We start from the raw sequence: 13,562 nt of genomic DNA on the forward strand, positions 1-13,562 counted from the left end.
TAGCAGCAATCATATTGCTGCCCTTACCTGCCTGCTCTTATACAAACTGGCAATAGTCTCATAAAAGATAATCATTTTATTTTTGTGCAGCTGCATACAGTGAGTGCCCTGAGAGTGAGATGTATAATGGGATTTTAGGATGTATATAGGAGTCCTTTTAGCTTTCAGTTGTTTAGAGCTGGTTAATGGAGGACTTGAAGAACCCCAGAAATCCATTTTCTCCCAGAGCTCTGCCTCACGCAACAGAATTGCTTTGCCAATTATTTATTTCCTGGCAGCTCTGTACCTGCTGTCTGGGACAAGGACCCTGCACCTTTGACTTTTGTTCTGCATCATGAGTGTTAGCCTGCTGCTCATTCATTTGTTAGTGTCGGGTTTGAACCAACTCTTTGCAAAATGCTCTCTCCCGGCTTGCATTTGGCTGTCACAAGGCAAGGGTTGGAGAGATTTGTCCTGCATACAGAACTAATGTGGCAGAGGGGCTGGCAGCAGTCCTTCTGTGCAAGTTTGGTGCAGAATTGCTCTACGGTGACCTTACCAACTGGGAAGTTTGTGCATGGGGCTCATGCTTTAGAGGCTTAGCAATCAGGAAAGTCCTTGCTTCACATCTTTCTTCTGCCACGAACTCAGTAGGGGCCCTCAAGTAGATTGCTAGCTCTCAGCCTCAGTCCCGCATCTGCAATAAGGAGATAGTAATACTGGCCTACCTTAGAAGGTTGTTGTAAGGGGTAGAATAGGCTAGCAAAACACACTGTGCTTTGAGCAACCAAATCGGTGGCTAGATTTTACGTTGTGCCATTTTATTTTATTTTACTTGTAATTGTTTTGTTTTAGAGCGGTTTTTATCCTTGTATGATTTATTTCACAGCTTTGAACTTTTGAAAAGCGGTTACAAATTTTAAAAATAACGCACCACTTATTTTGATTGCGTAGTCGCTTCAGACTCGAGTTGTCCCTCTTTCTGTGAAATATTTAAAAATGTATTCTAATATTTGTATTTGCAAAGAAGTGAGTCAATGTTTAAATCTTCATTGGCTGGAAATAAATACTGAGATAAACCCTATATTTCATTTCCCCAATAGACAGAAAGAAATGAAAAAGAACACACACCAGCATCTGAGCACATAATAAACAAGGTGTTGGTTTTGTTTGGTTAGTGATGCAGAGAACTAATTCATACTTCTCTTTATGGCAATTTACACCCTTCTACGCACACACACACATTTCCATTGTGTTGTTTCACAATGGACTGTTGTTGTTGCTGGGAATGCAATGAAAGCCCAGGAAATTATCTCCCAAAGGGCAGCTGTTGGTAGAAAGAAAACCAGAGGGTTGCAGAGCTTTGTTGTTCATGAATTGAAGCATGGCAGGCTGACATTACAATCCATCCCCCAAAAGAAATATCGTAGTAAATGGCCTATATAAAAACTGGTTCTGTGATGTTCAGGTCAGCCCTTACCTCATGTCTGATGTGAACAGTGTGGCATCTTCTGCAGGTATGATGAATAAGTGCATGTTGATTGCAAATTATCCTGTACGGGGGGTCCAGAGGCATGTAGATTTTGCAAAAGGCAGCTTTTGTTGAATCTCTTGTCCTGTGTTCATGTGGTTACAGAATAATAAGTATTGTTTGACTGCCCCATAGCCTGAGAAGATAAGGCAGAAGCCAATACCTAGAGATGATAACTTCCAGAAAGCCGTGAGTGGAGAAGCTCAAGTAGCCCTCACTCAGTGGAGAACAGAGAGAGATGCATATTTTTGTAAGATTACGTGCTTTGTAATGTGAGAATTCCCATGAAAGTATCGTTAGGCAGTCCTACACACCTGGAAGCCACTTCAGAGTTCAAAACTAGCAGAATTGAAATTTCCATCTCCTTTTCACTGGCAGCTTCATGCTCTAGCTGTGCCACCAACCATGTGTGACAAATGGTCGTTTTGGCTCTCTGTGCTATGAATTGGTGTCCAATTTACCTTGCATTAGAGCCTGCTGCCATGCTTTCATATTGCAGGACCTTAAAAAAAGATGGCGGTGACAAGGATCTGCCTGAATCTCTTCCTCTTGGTGCTAGGTAAGAGGAACTTCCTTTTTTTAAAAACGCTGTATACACTTAGGGCAGTACAGTGGTACCTTGGGTTAAGTACTTAATTCATTTCGTTCTGGAGGTCTGTTCTTTACCTGAAACTGTTCTTAACCTGAAGCACCACTTTAGCTAATGGGGCCTCCTGCTGCCACCGCACCGCCGGAGCACGATTTCTGTTCTTATCCTGAAGCAAAGTTCTTAACCTGAAGCATTATTTCTGAGTTATCGGAGTCTGTAACCTGAAATTTATGTAACCTGAAGCATATGTAAGCTGAGGTACCACTGTAAGGTTGCCATATGTCCAGAATTTCCTGGACATACCTGGAATACTACAGTTGAAAGCAGTGTCCAGGAGGAAATAGGCTTAAATGTCGGCAGTGTCATTTTTGCCAATTTCCCTGAAAAATAGCTGAACAACTTCTGTCTGGATTTTCACTTTTTGAAATATGGCAACCCTGCTTCAGGGTTTGTTGGACTCCAGTTTCCATCAGCCCCAGTCAGCATGGTCAGTGGTCATGGACTCAGGGAGCCAAAGTCCAATATCTGGCGAGCCATTCCTCTCCTACAATGCATATTAAAAACAAAAACACACGTTTAACTTGTTTTTATAACAGTATAACTACATTGTTATAAACAGCCCTGGAGCATTATGGTAAAACGTGAATAAGAAATCCTACATGGTATTTTGTATTTGGATTATTGTAAATTGTTTTAATTGTAAAAATTAAATTGATGAAAGAAAGAAAGAAAGAAAGAAAGAAAGAAAGAAAGAAAGAAAGAAAGAAAGAAAGAAAGAAAGAAATCCTACAAATACATATATGTATAGCCCTCGCCAAGCAAAATAGTTCTGTTGCCTAATAGTTGTGAGTGGAATAATTTGCTGCAAATACCCTCCGTATTTCCAACATAAAAGAATCAATGTTTGATTTGAGATGGAGTGTATTATATGAATGGCTCTGAAACGGACTACTTGTGTATTTTGCTTTTAGCAGCCTTGCCTCAGATGACTTGGCAAGATCCTATCAACTCCTTGGAAGTGAAGTTATTAGAGTCACTGCTGAATACATATTCCCCATCCCTGATGCCCAGAAATGGAAACGGCCCCCTTGTGGTGGATGTCAAGATAAAGATGTCTAATGTGCTTCATGTGGTAGGTATAACAACTTATACAGTGGTACCTCGGGATGTGAACGGGATCTGTTCCGGAGCCCCGTTCGCATCCTGAAGTGAACGCAACCCGCGTCTGCACATGCACAGGTCGTGATTCGCCACTTCTGTGCCACGGAGCGCAACCCAAAAACGCTCAACCTGAAGCATGAGGTATGACTGTACCATGCTTACAAATTGACATTCTGTCTCCAAACAAGGATTATACTAATATAATGTTCATGTTCAAAATAATGTATGTTCAAACCACCCCGAGACCCATGGGTAGAGGGTAAGGGGTATATGGGTAAGGGGATGCGGGTGGCTCTGTGGTCTAAACCACCGAGCCTCTTGGGCTTGCTGATCAGAAGGCTGGCAGTTCGAATCCCCGCAACAGGGTGAGCTCCCATTGTTCTGTCCCAGCTCCTGCCAACCTCGTAGTTCAAGTAGATAAATAGGTACTGCTGCGGTGGGAAGGTAAACGGCGTTTCCATGCACTCTGGTTTCGTCACGGGGTTCTGTTGCGCCAGAAGTGGTTTAGTCATGCTGGCCACATGACCCAGAAAGCTGTCTGTGGACCAATTCCGGCTCCCTCAGCCTGAAAGTGAGATGAGCGCCACAACCCCATAGTCACCTTTAACTGGGCTTAACCATCCAGGGGTCCTTTATCTTTACCTTACCTATTGGGCAGTATGATGATGATGATGATACAACTGAGTATAGATGAATCCCAAGCTGGAGCTGTTATATGTAAGTGACAAGTTTTTTGGCCAACATAAAAAGGCAGATTTTTTGGAGCCATGTTTTATTGAAAATTCTTGTATGAACATGTTTGTGTGTGTGCATGTATTTGTGTGCGTTTGACCTTGAATTCTTTATCCACTAGGACATCATGCAATACACTATCTCATCTGTCCTCGTGCTTTATCAGGTAATGCTTAGTCTTTCTTATCAAAGAACTGGGAAGTAATAGGAGATAGAGTGGTCACACTTCCTGATCAAATAATTAGCTTGGTCATGTCCATGGGATGCTGAAGTGATACAGTTGGTGAGTGAAGCAGATTTTAGATTTGAAAGGGTGGGTGAGTGGGGAGGAGGATACAGTCAAGATTAACGTTTCCTTTCACTGAAATCCTCAGTCATGGTATGCTGAACAGCTGGCCTGGAATGAGACAGAGTTCCCCTTCACCACCATCACTGTGCCCTGGGGATCAGTGTGGACTCCTTCCCTCACAGTTCAAGAATCGTAAGTAGCCTTGAAAAATGTACACATGTACCATTACACATATGTCCCAAGGGTTTCTCCAGTCTCTGACCCTGAAAAAAGGCACAGGACAGGGGTAGGGACCCTGAAGCCCTCCTCCAGGTTGGACTGCAGCTCCCATCAGCCCCAGCCAGCATGACTACTATTCTGGAATGCTGGGAACTGGAGTCCAGCAACATCTAGAGGGGCCCAGAGTCCTCATCACTGAAAGAGGGAATGTGGAAAGGAATAGGAAAATGTGAGAACAGCATCCGACACCGTACCAGACCCAAAGTCCCTGGGATGTTGCATATAGGGCCAGATGATGACAACCATCCCATTGCTTCCCACCTGCAACCTGTGGCATCAGGTCCCCAGAGGTATGCTCCTTTGAAATGTACCCACCTGCCATGAATTTGTCCACTCCTTTTGTAAAGCACCCATCTCCTTGAAGGCAGAAATCTATACAGCCTTGCACACAGAATAATCTGACAAGGCGCCATACCGTCTCTCTCTTGGCCAATGCATCAACTGATAGGAGTACAGTGGTACCTAGGGTTACAGGCGCTTCAGGTTACAGACTCCGCTAACCCAGAAATAATACCTTGGGTTAAGGATGAGAACAGAAATCGTGCAGCAGTGGTGCAGCGGGAGGCCCCATTAGTTAAGTGGTGCTTCAGGTTAAGAACATTTTCAGGTTAAGAATGGACCGCCGGAACGAATTAAGTTCTTAACCCGAGGTACCACTGTAATTCTCCACAAACACAGAAGAGTGTAACATACCGGCGGATGGGAAACTTTAGCTAAGCCTAAATTCCTTTTCTGGATTTCATTCCTCCCCCTTTTCATACAGCATTGTGTATCTTCATATTGTGATGTGTGAAGACAGGACAGGGTCTCTTTAATAAACCTTGAGTCAGCTCTTCCTGTACCACCACCCCTGCTCACTTTTCTTATCCACCTGCCCAGGTGACCCAAACACTCACCTTGCGGGCGAGTTCCTAGTAGATGCCATTCTACATGTCAAAACAGCATCAGATGCATGCTGAAGCGAGCAAGGAAGGTCCCCCTCTGCTGTCCCCCTTGTCTTACAGCTCCTTTTGTTTACCAAAGGTTTGACGTGACGTGGAAAACAGAGTCTCCTCCCGTAGTGCTTCACAGTGATGGGAAAGTGGAGTTTGCGCTCTCTCTGCGCATCGACAGCAACTGCAACTTTGATCTCTTATACTACCCCCGAGACAGCACTCACTGCACTCTGAGCTTCTCCTCTCTAGCTAACACGGGTAAGTGAGATGCCTGCTTATGCTGGGCAATGCAAATGCCAGGATCTGGTAAATGTAGTGCAGAAGGAAATAGTCTGGCAAGACTGCCGGTTGAAAGGGTAAATAAAAAAGGTTGATTACTCATGGCAAACAAACCTATTCTAGGTATAGTTGTTACAAGATGGAACCAAGAAGTCAACAGAAGCCCATGTTCATTCTGACTGAGCTAGAAGAAGTAGCAGGAAGGAAGCCTGAAAGGAGGTGATCTACTTTAGGAAGTAGTTACTAAAAGTGAAGGAATCAGTGAGGAGAAAGGACAAGTTGCCTGTCTGTCCCCCGCCCCACCCCTCCGCTCAGTTCAGGTGGGGTGACTGTGTCCGGGAGTCCACTGAGGGACCAAAGGGTCACTACACCTCTCTCAATGGCTGCCTGTGGGGAGTCGTGGTATCCAATCCATGTCGGGGGGGGGGGGACGACTCCCTAGCACAAGTTTGACCCCACCAGGTTCCTATCAGGTAGCAGGCAGGCTGCCTGATGCAGGATGCATACCCAATGCCTTAGTCAAACCTACTCTTTCCTGGAATCAATAAAGCTGTGGCCTAATTCAACCCAATACCAGTCTCCTGTGTCATTCTTGTGGCCTTACCTTCACCTGCCACAGCCATTATGCACCTGTACCGGCAATTACCATGTCAAATAAGAGTTCCGTATGCCGACCCTCCAAGTGTCCCTATTTTCCAGGGAGCTCCCTGATTTAGAGAAGCCGCCCTGGTTTCTGATTTGATCCCGGAATATTCCACTTTTCCTGAGGATGTCCCTATTTTCATTCGAGAAATGTTGGAGGGTATGGAGTTATCTGACCCTCGAGCTGTCTGAAGGGAATCCTGCATAGGGTAGTTTTTAAAATAAAATGTTTAATGTTTTATTACGTTTTTATGCCTGTTGGAAGCTGCCCGGAGTGCTGGGGCAACCCAATAATACACATGCAATGTGTAGGGTATAAATAGTAAAATTATCATTATGGAATGGGACATCCCTATTTTCATCAGAGAAATGTTGGAGGGTATGCCCACGTGAGGTTTGCCTTAAGGGGAACATGTCTTGGGGTAGCCTGACTTTATGGTCCTTCGGGCTCTTTCCAACTTAGATGCAACTCCTTCTATTGATGGGAGCATAGATGATTGATTGGACTCCTAAAATCTCTCTTATACTTGCATTGAATATCCAAAGAACTTGTGTGTGTGTGTGTATGTGTGTTTAACTCTTTCAAGTCAATGAGCTGGAATTCAACGTCTCCATTCAAAACCAGATTCTGAATTTAAAGCGTGAATACCTTGTCACGGATGTGAAAGTCAGCAGCCTGAAGAATTTGCCACAGCCTTGCTTTGTAGTTATGGTAAGGAGATGAAACTGGACTATAACTCAGAGAAGGCATGCAAGGGGCTTCTCTGCTGGGTCCTGACCTCTCATCTGATTGGGGCGTGTGGGAATGTCACAATGCAGGACCTCCCTGTACCATGTGCCTTCAGCCCTGCTGGTGAAAGCAAAGAAGGCAAGTGAGACAGAGCAAACTACTTGGGAGAGGAGCTGCAGGGAATGCTCTCCTTGGAAATGTGAACTGTACTTGCAGGAGGGAACATATGCTATTGGACTCCAACTCCCATCAGCCTCAGACAGCAAGGCCAATCAGTGGTCAGAGATGATGGGGTTTTTAGTCCACTGACATCTGGAGAGACACAGGTTCCACACCCCAGATTTAAGAAGCATCTTTAGTTTGCTGCTGCAACATGGTTTTTATTGTAGCATTTCAGAGGATTGAGAGCACTCCGCATACATTTTTTTGTAATCCTGACAACAACCTTGTAAGGTAGGACTAGATCAGGGATGGAGAGCATGAAGCCCTCCAGGTGTTGCTGGACTTAAGCTCCCATCAGCCCAAGCCACCTTGGTCAATGGTCAGGGATGATGGGATTTGTATTTGAGCAGCGTCTGGCGAGTTGCAGGTTCCCCACCCCTGGTCTAGAAAAAGTTCACAGGGAGGGGGTTTCCAGGGCCCTCGAAGTCTGCTTTTAATGACAAAAATGTTCACTTAAGAAGATTAAGTGCACCTTTTTGCGAACGTCTGCTTTTAGGTGACTTTGCTTCTTTCTACATGAATGGCCAGAAGGGCATGAATGACCAACTTAGGCAAGCGGCTTTTAAAACGTTGCTTGACTTCGCCAATTCCACATTAGATGACAGTAGTGGAAAGTGCCAAAGCTTGTGTTCTTCTTTTGGTATTTACTTATTAGAGGGAGGTTGATTAAATAAATAAATAAAATAAATAAATAAATACAACGTATCCAGCCACTTTGCCAACCAATGCCGATGTTTTGTGAAATGCTGAAAGCCTCAAATGATCATTCCTTTCACCCACAAACCCCAACCTCTTTTCTAGGTGAAGTTAGAAAACACAGGAATGCGAATCGTCCTCTCTGTAATTGTGCCAAGCCTGGCACTTGTGGTAGCTGATCTCTGTGGCTTCCTTATCCCACTCAAAGACAGGCTGGCATACATGATCACCTTGCTGTTGGCTTACCTGGTGTTCCACTCCTCCCTCATTGGCTCCTTGCCCGGCTCTTCTTCCTGCAACCCATTGCTCAGTAAGTTGAACAGGCCAGGAAAAATTAAGTAGCAAAACTGCAGGCGGAATCGTATTACAAGCCACATGGGGCCGTAGCCCAAAATGGCACCCTGTGGCGCAATTCCCTGTAACGTTGGTAACCAATTAGAGAGAAAAACACACATTATGGAGTGCAGTGAGTGGGGGGGTTAACTCCCCCCCCCAGCTGATGTACCACAATGGACATAAAAGCTGCCCCCAGCAGCTTATTGGAGATCAGCAGAGATGCAATGGACAAACGCTGTCTCTTTTTCAGCAGGCTGAGTAGCAGGATTAGGCCTTTCCCTCTCCTTTGGTGAAAAGCCAAGAGAACTTGATTTCCATCCCCTCTGTGGCATGTGGGGAGGAGAGGGTGCACTCCCCTGCCCAGCACATGGCAATGAGCATGAGGATTGAGCCCTCCTGGTCACCTGAGGAGGTGGCATGGCTTCAGGGAGATTGCCAGGGACAGGGGAAGAGCACTGGCGAGCTGAAGACTCCTCAGCCTTCTCTTAGAGAAGCCAGTCATGATCAGTCTTGAAGTGCCGGACTTCATGGTAACCTTCCCTATCACACTGAAATAGTACTACTCTTTATTTCTTTACAGTGGTACCTCGGGTTACATACGCTTCAGGTTACAGACTCCGCTAACCCAGAAATAGTTACCTCGAGTTAAGAACTTTGCTTCAGGATGAGAACAGAAATCATGCAGCGGCAGCGCAATGGCAGCAGGAGACCCCATTAGCTAAAGTGGTGCTTCAGGTTAAGAACAGTTTCAGGTTAAGAACAGACCTCCAGAATGAATTAAGTTCTTAACCCGAGGTACCACTCTACTTACAATAGTCTTTCCCGTCAAAGTGCCTTTAGTTAATTTTTGCTGGATAAGTTCTGTGTTTTAGCTGCTGGAATTTGTTAAAGGGACTGGATATTGTTAAATTTTAGTGTGTTAGGGGTTGTTTTGTTTTTGTAAGTCGCCTCGAGAGCTCATCCATACTTCCTGTCAGGCTGCATTTCTAGGCACAGGCCCGTGCTTTTAAAGCACCGTGTCTGGGCACAAAAACCCATTCTTAAAAGCTGAATCCCAGCAAATGGCTATCCATAAGAAACCCGTTTGTTCTGATTGAGCGTTAAAGAACAGGTTTTCACAGGGAATGTGCTGGGGCAAAATAAAGCAATAATGCTCAGACATGGTGCTTTAAAGTGTGGAATTGTGCCTAGAAAGTGCAGGGCAAAAGGTAAGTGTGGATGAGCCCTGGGTTTCTTTAGAGAAATAGGCAGACTTTTATTTATTTTTATTTTTAAATGAAAGACAGCATCAAGACAGAGTATAGTGAACTATAGGTCACAGAGGTGGGAAGGAGAGCTTGCCAGAGGGATGTCATTTTGGTCAGTGGCTAAGTGTTCTTCCTACTTTGCAGTGCTTCCCCAAGCACTTCTTGTGAATAAGAAAAACAATGTGCTGATTTAGTTAAGAGCTTCTCTCCCAGCACACATTTCTTCACCCTAACTCAGAATATCCTTCCTTGTGCACTGAGGCGCACAGGAATGAGCTAGAGTGCTGTGGAACAAGAGCCTAAATTCTCTTAATTAAGATTAATCAAATGGTTCTTACATCAAACAGCAATATCCTTCTATTCACCATTTTATACACTGCATAGCTGCTTAAAGAAAGAGAGGGAGGTGGGTGGGTGGGTGTGGGTGTGGGCGTCTCTTACTATATGCATAAAATTGTAAGGCTGTCATTGTGCAGCCTTTGTGGAAGGATTTGTAGTGCCTCATCACAACTCTGGATTTGCATGGAGTCAGGGCAGAAGAGGAGCAAAATAGAAGGCTGCTTACATGGGCAGGGACACACACACACACACACACACATGATTTCAAACATGATTGACTTTGTTGATGAATAAGAGACATTTGTTAGGATGAGTCATGAGCCATGACTCATATGCTCCTTCCCAGACTAGTTTTAATGGCTGTTACAAGACTGCAAAGTGAAGGTTTCTTTCTTTTCCACATGCATGCACATGGCCACACTAAATATCATATTAATAGAGATAGGCAGAAGGTCGATCTGTTCTGCTGATGCATCTTTGGGTGATTTGTGGTGTATTGACCAGGAGTCTGACTCACTATTGTTTAAGAATAATAGCAACAAAATGTCACCAATACTTAAGCTGAGATTCAGGCATTGCAGGAGATCAGACTTGATGACCCATGGGGTCCCTTCCAACACTATAATTATATTATTCTGTTCTATGACTCCCCCACTACCCATCCTAAATGATATTGCTGAAATGAAGAAAGTTTAAGGTAACTAGGTATGGATTTTTGTACTGAAGAACCAGGAGCTCTGTTCAGTTCTGGAACTTAGAAGCAAATACCTGGGCTCAGAATTATTTAATTCTAAGCACACACCATTTTGCAACAGGCACTGGTTTGTAGATCCTGACATTCTAATAGAAAACAATGTGCAAAACTAAAAGTCTGCCTGCCCCTGATGCTAAACACATCATCAGTGTCCTCTTTTACAAAATATTTTTTTTAAAGTGGGCCTGTGTGAGTGAGATTCAGGCCTTAGCTATTCCTACAATGGGGTGGGGTGGGGACATGAGAACGATGTGTTTAACAACATGTCTGGCATACACATGGGCCAGGGATGGGGAACTTCTGGCCCTCCAGATGTTGTTAGGCTCCAACTCCCAGCAGCCTCCTCTTTGAATGGCCAATGGTCAGGGAGATGGGAGTTGGTAGGAATGACAATTGCAAGTTAGATGGTAGGAATGACAATTGCAAGTAAGCAATTGTCAGTACAGATGGAACTCGATTCCACTTATTGCTCAACTTCATCATTTTCTGATACTGCCAAAACACTTGCTCATTCCCTCCGAAATGCTATTCTTTACTGCTCCTGTTCCTGCAATGAATAACACTATAAGGATTGCCGTCATTGTGTTCCTCTTCAAACCTGTCACTTTTTTGTTTCCTGTGCCTGGTTCTCTTGTCCTTTGCAATACAGTACAAAAACCTTTCCCTCATCTTTTGAAATCACTTCATGCTTTTCCTCTGCTCAATCTTTTAGCTCTGTCTTGTTTTCTTCATCCTGGCTGAAACCTCTTGGTTAAGCCTCAGCTCACAGTACTATAAAAATTCCTTACTTTGCAGCACATTTTCACCAAGGAATGTAATGCTGTCAAAAGAGTGGTCACGAAGACCAAACATCAAGGCCAAGCAGGCAGCTCCAGCTCTCCTTTCTGGCAATCGACGTAAAAATAATGTTTTGTAAAAATGATGGTTTCACTGGAAATTATGTGCACGCTTATTTTGAGTTTTTCAGTTCATGTCTGCTAGTTTCCCTCTGGCATTCTACAGCTATGCTAAACAATTTTTTGAAGTCAATTGCTTAGAACAATTATCCAATGATTTGCTCAACAGCTGTGCAATTAATTTCCTCTTTTTTCTAAACTCCAGGTTATTACTACATCAGTCTCCTGGTGTTACTATTCCTTAGCACAATTGAGACTGTTTTGGTGACAAAGTTGGTTACTGACAACAGTAATCTCTGGCTGAATTGTGGATGTCAGTGGAGAAAGGGAAAGGCTACCACTATGCTACCTACAGATCAAAGCAATAATCCAGAACATACAAAAGATCCTGGGGAAAGCGGTAGGTGCTAACGGGAAATAAAACAAAATGACATTCCCCAAACAAGGTGACTAGTAGCAAGCCACTTTCAGTGTGCAATAGCCTTTCTCAAACATGGGGAACTCAACTACCATCAGCTCCAGCCAGTATTGCACCAGGCTGGGGAAAGCTGGTCTTAACAACAAAACAACAAAACAACAAAACAACAAAACAAACATCCTGATGCAGGCAAGCCTCTGGATCCACTGAAGGCTTTGTGGCAGGAAGATGGTGTAGTGCCAAAAAATGATTGAAAAGAATCAGAAGTGTAATTAATTGCTAGCAGGGCCACCCCACTCTCTCCCAAACTGTGCTATAGTGTTGCAACAGAAAGGTGGTTCTGAATATCAATAGATGGACAGCTGCAGCAACATGAGAGCCTCAACAACACACCCTTGAAGCCTTAAGGCAGGAGAACTCTGTCCCAGTTTTGTCCTCCCTCTTGCCAAGCAAGTATCTATCCTGCAAAGAAAAGAACCTACTTAAAGTACAAGACCTCCTTTATTCAGAATTTAACAAGCCCAATCATTTTCTGAATTCTGATCAGAGGCAAAATTCATTTGTTGCACAATGTTGCACAATCTGGACCCAAACCAACACCAATGCTTAGGAAAGGGGTTTGGATCTACACTAGAACTGTGAATGTATCAAAGGGGTTTGAATTCAAATTCATCAATTACCAGCTGTTTATTTTCTCAAAGTCCATCGGTAATACTTCAAATGTACCTTTCAAAAGCATCTCGGGTTCTGCTTATTTTGTTTTCTGCGGCAATCACCCGAAAGGGTTTGCATAAGAGATCACTTGAATTCCCCCTCAAGTGCTTTGGTCATATGAAGTTTGCAAGCTGAGCATTCATTCAGCTCGTCTTTTTCCTTTACCTTTCAGACTGTGGGACAACTGAAGAGTCATCGCATCTCAAACAAGCTTCTGCCCATGTGGACAGGCTCTTCTTCTTCATCTACTTTGGGCTGGTTGTTGTGTTTCATCTCCTGTTTTCCGCACTCTGGCTCTTTTGGAAATGCGAATCAGGGAAGCCTCCAGGAGAAGACTACTTAGATGGAATCAAATGGGAACAAAAATAATGGTGACACCCTTAAAGCCGCGTTTTAAAGCCTTGCTTTGTACCGAGTTGAAGTTATGCATATTTGCCAATCCTCTATCTGCATAATTTGCTTTGATCTAAAGATTTATGGAAAATGGAGTGCATTCAGCAGTCTTCCAGGAGATGCATCTTGTGCCTTCAGATCTTTCTTTGAACTGATTAAATTTTTAAAAGGAAGAATACATTGAAAATGGTATTTTAGATGTGACACAAATGATTGCTTCTCCCTAAAAAATGTGGAGAGTTTTCCTAGTTCATGTATGTTGCAGAGCAAATGTTCTCCAGTACAGTAGGTGCTTTACCCTGATATTATTTTGTGGGCAGGTGAAAACCTTTTCATTTTGTTGGACATCTGGGGATTAGTGGAGATATTATGTATTTTTGTTTTGTGGTACTATTTTTCTA

At 43.8% G+C, this 13,562-nt stretch overlaps 1 protein-coding gene across 1 annotated transcript; it reads left to right on the top strand.

Moving 5' to 3' along the window:
* The first annotated feature begins 1,973 nt into the window (after positions 1-1,973).
* Positions 1,974-9,001, top strand: ZACN (zinc activated ion channel). The gene is made up of 6 exons (XM_079966294.1): positions 1,974-2,069; positions 3,071-3,231; positions 4,114-4,158; positions 4,367-4,473; positions 5,584-5,753; positions 8,170-9,001. The coding sequence occupies exons 1-6, from the start codon at positions 2,024-2,026 to the stop codon at positions 8,241-8,243; spliced, it is 603 nt and encodes a 200-aa protein (XP_079822420.1). The 5' UTR covers positions 1,974-2,023; the 3' UTR covers positions 8,244-9,001.
* Positions 9,002-13,562: the final 4,561 nt, after the last annotated feature.

Source organism: Podarcis cretensis (genome assembly GCF_951804945.1).
Source record: "Podarcis cretensis genome assembly, chromosome: 2".
NCBI classification, from domain to species: domain Eukaryota; kingdom Metazoa; phylum Chordata; class Lepidosauria; order Squamata; family Lacertidae; genus Podarcis; species Podarcis cretensis.